Source organism: Bidens hawaiensis, unplaced genomic scaffold (genome assembly GCF_021521415.1).
Source record: "Bidens hawaiensis isolate Kalapana, Puna unplaced genomic scaffold, B.hawaiensis_p1.1 tig00035523_1, whole genome shotgun sequence".
In the NCBI taxonomy this organism is placed as follows: Eukaryota; Viridiplantae; Streptophyta; class Magnoliopsida; order Asterales; family Asteraceae; genus Bidens; species Bidens hawaiensis.
The window spans coordinates 159,245-171,408 of record NW_027496184.1 but is presented as its reverse complement, the minus strand read 5'-3'; the positions used below and the strand labels follow the sequence as shown (position 1 = coordinate 171,408).

Genomic DNA, 12,164 nt, shown 5'->3' with positions numbered 1-12,164 from the left:
TTAACATTCAAGAATTCAAGTTCTTCGATCTTCGTTATACAAAAACTGCTAATAATATCGGCAAATTGCATGTTCATGTTTAGATCCAAAAAGAAAGGTTTAAAATAATATCAGTCTTTACGAATATATATACAACCAACCACCGACTGTTTGTTTTTAGCGTAGTATATAGTATATCTCATCAAAAACTAGGTTGTTAACGTTGTTTGTGTGTGTCACGTGTATATATATGCATGCAAGTGTTGAGATCTATTCATCCATTGCACACTTACTTAAGATCCAACTTAAGAAGCATATATGGGTGTCGAGGCTAAAAAGTCCGATGTTGTTGCCATCAAAAGAGCACCAACCTCAAAACCTCCATTTACGTTATCAGACATCAAAAATGCCATACCACCTCATTGTTTCGAAAGATCTTTGATCCACTCATTTTCCTATCTGGTGGCTGACCTTACGGCAGTCACCGTGTTCTACTACCTCGCCACCACTTACATCCCGCACCTCCCACATCCCATTCCCTATCTCGCATGGCCAGTCTACTGGTTCATGCAAGGTTGCGTGTTCATGGGCATTTGGCTTATTGCTCATGAGTGTGGTCACCATGCTTTTAGTGACCATACATGGCTGGAGGATACTATAGGGTTTGTGTTACACTCATGTCTTATGACCCCTTACTTTTCGTGGAAAATAAGCCACCGTCGGCACCATGCTAACACCGGTTCACTTGATCGTGACGAGGTTTATGTCCCAAAGACGAGAAACACACTTAATGCATCCGCTTTTTACCTAGACAACCCTATTGGTCGGACGCTAACCCTTATGGTAAAACTAACCCTTGGTTGGTATATTTACCTGTCCATAAATGCTGCAGGACGACCTTATGGCACATTTGCTAGCCATTATTATCCGAAAAGTCCTATTTTCAACGACGCTGAGCGCATACTCATCGTCCTGTCTGATATTGGACTTATCGGATTTTCCTTTATGTTATACAAAGCCGTGATGATGTATGGGTTCACGTGGGTTTTTAGTGTCTATATCGGTCCGTTGATGGTCATGAACGCGTTTCTCGTGACTATTACTTACCTTCATCATACTCATCCCTCTTTGCCTCATTTTGATGACTCTGAGTGGAACTGGATGAAAGGTGCATTCGCAACCGTTGATAGGGATTATGGAGTCTTAAACAAGGTGTTTCATAATATTACCGATACACATGTGCTCCACCATTTGTTCTCATACATTCCTCATTATCATGCCATGGAAGCCACCAAAGCTATCAGGCCGATTCTTGGTGAGTTTTATCAAAAAGACAGCACTCCGTTTTTTATCGCGTTATGGAGAGAATCGAAGCAGTGTTTGTTTATTGAGCCGGATGAAACTGATGAGAAGAACAAAGGTGTTTACTGGTACAGTAACAAGTACTGAACTATCCATATATCTTTCAATAAGGATATACGAATTATATTATGAGTCGAGACTCAAAGCATGTACGTGTTTATGGTCGTAAAACTAGGCCTTAGTGTTCAATTGTGTCATGAAAATTGTATCATGAAGTTTGGTCATGTAGTCACTATTAATAAAGTTATGTCTATCCTTTATTTTGCTATACATTTACGTGGGTTGACAGTTGTTTTCGTGGTAGATTGTTATTTTCCGGTTCTTGTCACGTTATTTTTTTCACTGTAAAATTATTCTTTGTTTGGTTTTAAGGAAAATCTTAAAAATACATTTTCACCAGCGTTTAAAACGCCAAAAATAGACATTAAAATTCAATATTTTAAAACTAGTCACATCCAAAGATAAGGTAACTAGGTTGTTATTTTGAAAAATTCCTAAAATAATCTAATGAACGAGAGAGATTTTTAAAATAGTCTAAAAGTTTTGTAAATTTCAATTTTAGTCCATTAAAAATCATCTCTGTCGATATATCTGAAATCGTGCCGACAGATTTCGATAACCAGTGAGGTATTGACGCGTGTAAAGGTGACCACATTTTTTAGTTGAAATTTGTAAGGACCGTTATTTTTTTAATCCAAATTCATCTCGTCAAAAACAATGGTTTTCCACTTAAATGTGTCTGGCCTATGAGTTTTGAAAAAAAATGATATTTGAGTTTTATTGAAATTCATCTCCCCATATGCATTTCATGTGAATTTTATCTCCTCAGATGATTTTCAAAAAAGTATGAAAAAACTGATAATTTTTCAGTCAGTTAGACTCCTTAGATGATTTTAGTTTGAAAAAACCGATAATTTTGTCTGGCTAAACATTATACAAAAGTTCAACTATACATAATTTTGAACATATAAATAAAAAAGATGAAAACTAGTGTGGTTGAAGGTGGTTGCTAGATCTGAACATGCAAGTGCTTCCATGGTGGTTGAAAGTGGTTGCCAGATCTGAACTTGCAAGTGCTTCCATGGTGGTTGACGATGGTGGCCGAAGGAGGTTGAAGACAAGGTAGTGGAGGTGCGACGGTTGTTTCCATCATAAAACAAACCCGGGAAACCAAGACCCATATCAACCACTTTAATCCGATCACCTCTCTTAAATTTCATTCTTCAAGTTGAGAGCAACCAACCAAGATTTTTGTTAACTTATGAGAAATGCAAGTAATGAAGATGATTGATAATTGAAGAGAAATAATAGGTCTAGTTGCATTTATTTTCGAAAACCATATTGGAAGTCTAAATTCACTTAAAATTCATCAGATAAGATGAATTTCAAAAAAACGCGGACTTAGAGGTTTTTTGAAAACTCACGGCCCAGTCTAAATTCGTGGAGATGATATTCAATATGAAACAATCTGCCAAGATAGATTTGAGAACAAAACCCACGGGTTAGGTGAAGTGTTTTACACGTGGCAGAATTTTATTGGAAGATGAATTTTGTCAGCACGATTCAAAATGTATCGACGGAGATGATTTTTGATGGACTAAATTTGAAATTTATAAAATTTTTAGATTATTTTGAGAAACTCTCATCTATTGAACTATTTTGGGAATTTTCCTTTGTTATTTTCCGGTTCAAATCACGGTATCCTTTTTCCCTATTTTTTTTTTTTTTTTGAAAGGTTATCCTTTTCCCTGTTAAACAATTCTTTGTTTGGTTTCAACTTTTATAGAAAAACTTAAAAGTAGCAACTTCACCACCGTTTAAAACTCCAAAATAGGCGTTAAAATTCAATATTTTAAAAATACACATCCAAAGATAAGGTAACACATATCTCTTTAAGTTTTAGTATACATCTTGTTCAGCCTAAAACTTAGAGCATCTACAATGTTAAACTTTCATGTCAACATGTTACATTATATTTACCATTCTAGAAAACCTATAATTTCTCATAACACCAAACCTCCATCTCATCATTCACATCATCATATACTTTTTTTACATTTATTTAATATAAAATAAAATAGTTTTAAGAAATTTCTTTTCCTATATTTCATATATTAAAACTTTTGTATCGTATATATTTTTATAAATTAAAAAATATTATACATGCAAATAAAAAAATATCTATCTACTCTAATAAATAACTACCCATTTTCGCCACTTGTCACTCTCATAGCTCTCTTTCTCTTTTTTTTCAACATTTCAATATTGATCCTTATATTTTGAGTCATTTCAATATATGAATTGAAGTTTATTTTTCTTGAATGTAAATCCTATTCGATTCATTCATTAACATTAATGTTGAAAGATAATAAAATAAGAAAATATCAAAATTGAAGTTGCAGACCTGTTAGATTAAAATTTTAAAATCATAGGTAATTATAAAACTATAACTTGTTTTTAAACTGGGATTTGAACAGCAATGCATAATTTTTTTTGTATAAGATTTGTTCAAATTTGGATTTAAAATTTTTTCATGTGTATTTGAACTCAGGAAAATATGTATTTTCTTAATTTTCTCTAACCATTTTATATAAATGTTGCAAACATGAAGAATACATTTTATATATATCTCGGTGTTTAGCATTAAATCACTGAAGTTGAATATTATAATTATAATTCATATGAATAACGATTTACTATATGAACTATCTATCACTTATTTATATGACTTTTTTCTGCAGTATAAAAGATTAGCAACAAGAAGATCAATATTTAGTTTTCAATATTTTCTTTCATAACTCAATACAAAAATGATCCAGAAACATATATTTTATAACTTGATTATACTTTTTTATACATTCAAATATATTAATTTTAATATGCCTTATAAGACAAATTACTCAATTAAAAACATTCAAATTTTTAAACAAGAAAATCTGTTTCAATCCCTTTCCACTATTTTCGCTTTCTAAAAGTCATTTAGGATATGAAAACCTAGAATGTCATTTTCATCAGTTATTCATTCAAATCATTTCAATATTATATTACTTAGTAATTTAATTTTAGACAAATACAATGATTTGAGGTTATGTTAGTGTTACCTGTTGGGTAGTACATAATTAAAGTGTCTATTACAGTTTATATTCAAAATAATAAAGCTATACACAATTTTTTTTTAAAAAAAAATTACTGTTATTTGAACATGGCTTTAAGGTTAGTGTATATTAATTGATCAAAATGTATGCTATTTTATGTGTATGAATATTTTTTTTGTTAGTTTCATGGATATATATTATAATTTATCTAGGGTCGCGGTATGTACTTGAATAACCTTATTTATCACACAGACATATATGTTACCTTATAAATAGTTATAAGCAGACATAGACTAAATATTTTGATTTTTGATAAACAATGGATATCAACAAATACAATTACAAATGTAGTGTACAAGGAAGGTTTTACTCCCTCCGTTCCATTAAAAGTGTCAATCTTTCTTTTTTTGTTTGTCCCATTACAAATGTCCACTTTAAAAATTTAGAGTTAAGTGTTATTTTGGTACCTGTGGTTTGACCAACTATGCGACTTTAGTACCTTTTATGAATTTTTCGCGGCTAACTACTCCATGTTTCAAATATTGGCCATTTTAGTTCTTTTTCGTAACCCCGTTTAATTTTTCCGTTAAGTCAAGGGCGTAATGGTAACTTTAGTTATTTTATTTATTTTCTTTTTTTTCTTTTAAGCCCTAATAATAAAATCAGTTTTATATCATCTTAACCCTAATATTCAAATCATAATAATCAACATAACATCTGGACCTGCAATCGAACACCAACCCTTCAACAAACAGCCCCTAACAATCAACATAACATATTGCGGTGGCGCGACCGCATAATAGGAGATGTTCACCGGAGGATGCGCCGTGTTGTAGCTTACCGTGTACACTGGTGTCGACATGTGATGATGGTATGCTGCCGGATATCCATACCCGTGATGACGTGGAGGGCTTTGGTTAATAGATATGGTTGTAGTTTGCGCCAGTGTCGGAGCACTTGATGATGATGTTTCTACGGTGTTGTTCAAATTACAATTTTGCCCTTCCTTTTTCTTTTTCTTTCCTTCACCATCGCCGCTGTCATTCTCGGCATGTTGTTCCTTCTTTTCAGCCGCTCCGGAGATGGGTCACCGGCTAAACCGGTCTCCGGTTTTTTCTCTTCAGTTTTCCTGCCACTACTACCTTCCTTAACTTTACCACTGCCTCTGCCATTTATTTTCCGACCAACACCATCGTTGACTTCATCACCACCTTCATTAACTTTACTGGCACCACCACTGCATTCCTTGACTTCGCCGCCGCCACCTTCCTTAACTTTATCACCACCATCGCTACGGCTGCCGCCACCGCCACCTTTCGTAACTTTCCGACCACCACCACCCGCCGGAACTCCACCCCCTTTTTCTCTTCAGTTTTCCCGCCACTATTATTAGGGCTTAAAAGAAAAAAGAAAATGAATAAAATAACTAAAGTTACCAATATGCCCTTGACTTAACGGAAAAATTAAACGGGGTTACAAAAAAGTATTAAAATGGCCAGTTTTTGAAAAATGGAGTAGCCAGTTGCGAAAAATTCAAAAAAAACACTAAAGTTGCGTAGTTGATCAAACCACAGGTATTAAAATGGCACTTAACTCCAAAATTTATTAGTCAATTTCCAAATTTACCATTAAACACACACAATTAACATTAATAACCAATATTGATGGACCCAATTTCCAAGGACATTATTGTCATTTGGTAAGCAAGAAAAGTAATCATTCAATCCACCTTAAACTTTTTTTTTTCAAACCATGACACTTCTAATGAGACAGAGGAACTACTTATTTATAACATATTTGTGTTATCATAGTTTTGTAATTTCTATAATTTTCATATAAATTGTAATTGTATTAACAAATATATGATCATTTTATTGACTGTAATTCACTTAATGGTTAAAGTTACAATTTTCATCAATTATCCGTGTAATACACGGGCCTCAATCTAGTATTTAAATAAGGTAGTGCCAATCAAACGAGCAATTTGAATTCGTTGACCACTTCTCCTTCCGCCGATCCAAGTAGGCACCAACAATGCCGATGCGCAAAGAATCAAGAACCATCTTGACCAACCGGTCTCATGCACTTTTCAGCATGAAGAACCTTAACAAGAAACCATCATAGACTAAAGAATATGACACTTTTTAAGCCAAAGTAGTCTGATTGGACACTGACATTAATATAACTTTTTATGTTACATTCGCTTGTTGATATTCATGTATCTGTTAAACGAATGAACACGAACAAACCTATTTTCTTAATGAATTGATACAAACAAAAGAATATCCGTGTCTAGTTTGGAATCTTTCAGCTAACTTAAGTGAATGGAAACGAATAAGAACAACTCTGTGCTTGTTTTATTTCGTTACTACTCTATCCTTGGTACACAATCATTAATTAGATCTGTCTTGACTACTCTTAAAGCATGGATGAAGTGATATATCGAGCAATGTTTACTTAAAATACATTAAAAGTAAAAAAAAATAATAAAATTGTTATTGGTAATTGATCATTTCATATAGTTGTCATTCTTTTGATCATCAATGCTCATTTTTCTGTTCTTTTATTTCGTCCTATCAGCAATAAACAGTTATTGTAACAAGACAAATATTAATTAACACGTTTATTTAGAGTGATTTTGGTTTGATGAAATTTAACCATTATTCAAAACAAGTTCGGTGTGATTTGATTTCTAGCTTGATGCAATTTGATTTTGAAATAAGGTATAAATAAAACATAATTGAACTATACTTTTCGATTGGATAACAAACCTTTGATTATTAGTTGGGGTCGTTATTTCGTATGGTTTTATCGGTTAAATTGGGTTTTAGTTTGGCTGATATCAAAGAGTATGAAAAAATAAGTGGTTGAGATCAAATAATATGAAAATATAATTTCAAATAAAAAAATGTGTTTTGCCTAGTTGGCTAGGAACACATCTTGACATTTAGTTTTTATAATCAATAGTTAATATCAAAGAGCATGAAAAAATTGGAAAGATAAAGTATTTTAGGGATTACATTTTTTATTTTTTTCAAGTTTCCTCACTTTTTTAAATGTTTTTAACTTTTTTCATATGACATTATTTTCTTGAAAAATTACACCATAAAATAAAGCATTTTTAATCTTTAATTTAAATACTGTATTTTATAATAGTTTTTTGTGTTGAAATTAAAATATTTGCGTTGGATTTTTGTTTTGGATCATCCGTCTTCAATTTTTTTATACTAGATTTTTTATGTTGTATTTTAAGAAAAATAAACGGGTGAAAGTTTAAGCTTTACGACTAAACGCCTCTTAATTCTGACAAAGAGGATATCATGTCATATACTCATATTCTTTTTTAACTAGTTAATCAAAACATCATTAAAAAAATCCATGTATGTACAATAGTAACCTTTTGTGAATCTTGGTTAACAAACATTAGATGCCAACTTCGTAATATTTATTTTATATTAAAAGAATAAAAAGTTAGGATTTATGAAAACAAACTGTTTTTAACTTAAAAAGGTTAATTAGATATTTAGATGGTAACTTTCAAGAGTAAAAAGGTAATGAGTTTAATATTCGGTTTTGGTTGGATGTTTGGTTAACCGAGGATATTTTGAAAAACCGATTCCCTACTTTGTTCTCGTTTAAAGGGGTGAAGTCTTGTGCGGTGGCCGATCGTGCTAAAGTTAATGATGGGAATTATTCGATAAAGTGGAATTGGAAAACTCAGCCCCTGTTTGGGGAAGCAGCAACCAAACGAATGGCATTGTTAGATTTGCTTTATTATTTCAGTTTTAAGGGTGTGGAAGACAACTCGTTGTGGGGTGGTGATGTTTCGATGAAGAAGTTACTTATAGAATAGATCTGCCTTGCCCGAAGAGTATCTTAAGTTGGAATAATTGGGTTTCGATGAAGGTGAACGCGATTGTTTGGCGGGCCTTTCAGAACCGCCTACCAACAAGCGATAATCTAATAAAAAGAAAAATCTTTTTGGGTCCAGGTATATGTAGTAATTGTTTTGCGACAGAGGATTCGATGGACCATATCTTTACATCTTGCTATGTTGCAACTATGATGTGGCAAAGAATTGGAAAGTTGTGAAATATTCACCCCTTTCAGGTTAAAGGAGTCCAAGACTTAATTGACGTTGTAAAATTGATTTCGGACCTAGGCCATAAAAAAATGGTCTATTCCATTGTTATGGTGGCTATTTGGTGCTTATGGAATGTTAGAAACAAGTACATTTTCGAAAACAAGCCGGTGAAGGTTGTTAAAGTGCTTGGAGACATAAAGGTTTTGAGTTTCTTGTGGATTAAAAATAAGAGAGAAATGCATTAATCTAGATTGGGATAGGTGGAAATATTTGGTTATGTAACTCGTTTCCGGTTCTGTTCTTGGTGCCGGCCTTTGCTACCGTCTTGGTAGGATTGGTTTTGCCTTTGTTTAATGAAAGTTGTTCAAAAAAAGATATTTAGATGGTATTAATTTTCTTTTCCAAGTTGAATGGTAAGGGAGAGACTTGGTATTTCATGTGACTCAAGTTCGCTTCATGTCTCATCATTTAGTTTCAGCGGCACTCGGTGATGATGAGAGACAAGAAGAGCAGCTGACGTTTACTACTTGGATGCTAGAACTGAACGAGTTTTATCTCATCGTACATTCGTACCTTTAATGAGTGTTCATAGATGTTGGTCTTATGTAAAAGACAAATGTATTTCGACGTGATGTATTTAGCCAACAAACCATTTTAAAGATTCGTTTTGGTAAAAAAAAAAAAAAGATGGTATTACTTTTTTTTTTTAAATAAGTTTAGAAATTAGATTGACCAGTTATGTTATGTTTTGAAACATCATCCGTGTGTTGTTGACCAATCGGACATCAAGCAAGCAAGTACCAATACCATGGCATTGGCAGCAGGAGGCATCAAAGTTGCAGCCATCAATGGATCACTTCGTAAAGCTTCTAACAACGGCGGCCTTCTCCGGTCTGGTACCTGTTCTTTCTCACCGAACACATGTATGTTCCATTGATTTCTGCAGTTAAAATTTGATATATATATCTGGGTTACTTTAATCGCAGCGATTGAGTTGAGTAAATCAATAGACGGAATGACGTTCGAGTACGTGGACATTTCGTCACTGCCGATGCTCAACACGGATCTCGAAGTCGACGGTATATATCCGCCGGTGGTTGAGGCGTTCCGTCAGAAGATTCTTCAGTTTGATGGCTTCTTATTTGCTTCTCCTGAATACAATTACTCCATTACTGGTAGGTCATATTATTATTTCTTTCTTTACTGAAATACCCATATGAAGTTAAATTGTGTGGGTTTTAATTTTTAAACATCTGGTGCTGCAACTGCTGATTTTAAATTCATTAATTTGATTTGAGTTGTGAGTACTGATTGAATCTATTGTTAGAATAAAGAGTTGGTTACATTAGTTTGGTGAGTATGAAAATAGTGGTTTGTGTTACGGCCTTAAGGGTCAGAAAGGGTTCGAGTCAAAAGGGTTGATTAAAAAAAAAGGTTATTTTGGTTCGGGTCGGGACGGGTTGATTCACAAAAAATGTTCTTTATTTTTTTTACAAAAAAATTACTTTACATTTCAGCTTAGCTTATGAGTAATGACTTTCTGGTTTTGGGAACCGGTTACGTGCGAGCAGGCGTTGGTTGGCGTAACCTGGTTTCGGTATGCGGCTCCGCACGAGTAACTGGTTATATGAGTTCTAGCATTTGATTTCGGTTACGCGCATATCAGCTCCGGGTTGTGTGTTTGGTACCGAGTGGTGCGCCCGATGCAACGTTACGTGCATACTAACGTCGGGTTGCAACATTGGATATATTCAGAAGTTATTATCTTTTATCTCAACTTATTTATGGGTTTCAGAAAGAAATACACCGTTTTTTACCCATTTGAAAAATAACACCAACCCATTCTGACTCATTTGAAAGATAACGTCAAGCCATTCTAACCCGTTTGAAAAATAACACCAACACATTCTTACCGCCCATATCAAGCCTTTTTCGGATGGTGGGTCAAAACTATCAGGCACAATGGTTAATTACTCATTATTTGGCACATGTGTATGTAGTCACTCGCACAAGATTTCATTTGAATACTCATTATCAGTGTGACATATATCATGATGACATGAATGATCATTCATAATCGTATCATGCTTTGTTCAACTTCTGAATCTGGTACTTACAATGTATATGTTTCATTGATCTACACCTTTAAAGAATGCAATAGATTGGGCATCAAGGCCACCAAATGTGTGGGCAACCAAGCCTGCTGCTATCATAAGTGCCGGAGGGGGCTTTGGTGGAGCTCGATCGCATTACCATCTTCGTCAAATTGGCGTTTTTCTTGATCTTCATTTCATAAACAAGCCCAAATTTGATTGCAAGTGAAATGAAACTACAAGTACGAAAATTGCAAATTTGAAACTATTGGACTAAAACCGCAGATTTGGACAAACCACAAGGACGAAAACGCAGTTCACTAAAATAAGTATTATAATAAAGAATAGTGAAAATACATGTCTATCCCTGACTTAACGATTAAATTTAACGGAGTTGGTGATTTGGATGTGATTGGCAAGAACTGAGAAACGTGGAGGGTCCATATACAAAAAATAAACTTTTTGAACTAAATTCGTATTATTTGTCAAACCACAAGAACGAAAATGGCACTTTACTCTTATATAAAACATTATACTGAAGAGTATAAAATAGAAAAACGAATTATAAACAAAAATAGTAAAAACTGGAAAAAAAAACATTATGATGTTACACCAAGTCTCCAAACTGAAGCCTGACTAGTATTTATAAGTAGTTAATTAATACATTAAGATCCGACAAACACTTTCAAACCCGGTAACTTATCGGGTAGTATTTATACCCGACCGATTTCACCCCTTTTGTCTCTCGTCTTCAAGTCATCAGGGTTTCTTTTACTGTTCAGTTCATTCATCCAAATCTAATATCCAATCAAATTAAAGGTATTCACGCTGCGATCTATTATTATCCAATCCTTCATTACTTTCTTTCAGTTTACGTTTCGTTATTCCAATTGGCTCACCAATTGATTTAGCTAGGGTTTCGTGTTATTCAATTCGATTGATGCGAATAAGATTGATTCAGCTTATCGTCAGCTGATATTATGATTTATAGCTAAGGAGTTAAGATTCGGTTCACATTTTTGTCAGTAATCAGATTTATAGATTCACGGATCCAATTTATAGACAGACCTAGTTCCTCGTGTAATATTATTATTGACTCTTGAGATATAGTTGAAAAATGAAGACTACGCCTTCGCCGTATCACTGAGTACCGAGTAGTTAGTGAAATGTGATGTATCTGTGTTTTTAGTAGACTTGTCAAGATCGCTGTTGTGAGCAGACGAAAGTTAAGACTCTTATCGTAACTTCTGTTGTTTTCTTTCGATTGAAGCTCATTGGGTATATTTCTTTGTCTTGATGGATTAATTTAGGACTGATTTGTTATATGTTATCTGTGTTGCTCTTTATTTATTTTTATCTATATACACCCTTTTTAAGTGTATGCATAAATGACATATGATCTATATCTACTGCATGACTACATCTACGTATCTGTGCATGGTATAATGATCTATATAGGGGTGTTCATTCGAATTCGATTTTAGAAATCGAATACGAATTTATGATTTTAAATTCGATTCGAAATTCGAATTCAAATTATATATTTTATTT

The 12,164-nt window shown here is 33.5% G+C and overlaps 1 protein-coding gene across 1 annotated transcript; it reads left to right on the top strand.

Moving 5' to 3' along the window:
• The first annotated feature begins 247 nt into the window (after positions 1–247).
• On the top strand, positions 248–1,481 carry LOC143587465 (delta(12)-fatty-acid desaturase FAD2-like). Its single transcript, XM_077068749.1, has one exon. It carries the CDS (start codon positions 298–300, stop codon positions 1,426–1,428), a length of 1,131 nt encoding a protein of 376 aa, XP_076924864.1. The 5' UTR covers positions 248–297; the 3' UTR covers positions 1,429–1,481.
• Positions 1,482–12,164: the final 10,683 nt, after the last annotated feature.

Bases quoted from the DNA above. Each gene is read 5' to 3' on its own strand.
- LOC143587465 (XM_077068749.1), top strand. From the start codon at position 298: ATGGGTGTCGAGGCTAAAAAGTCCGATGTTGTTGCCATCAAAAGAGCA.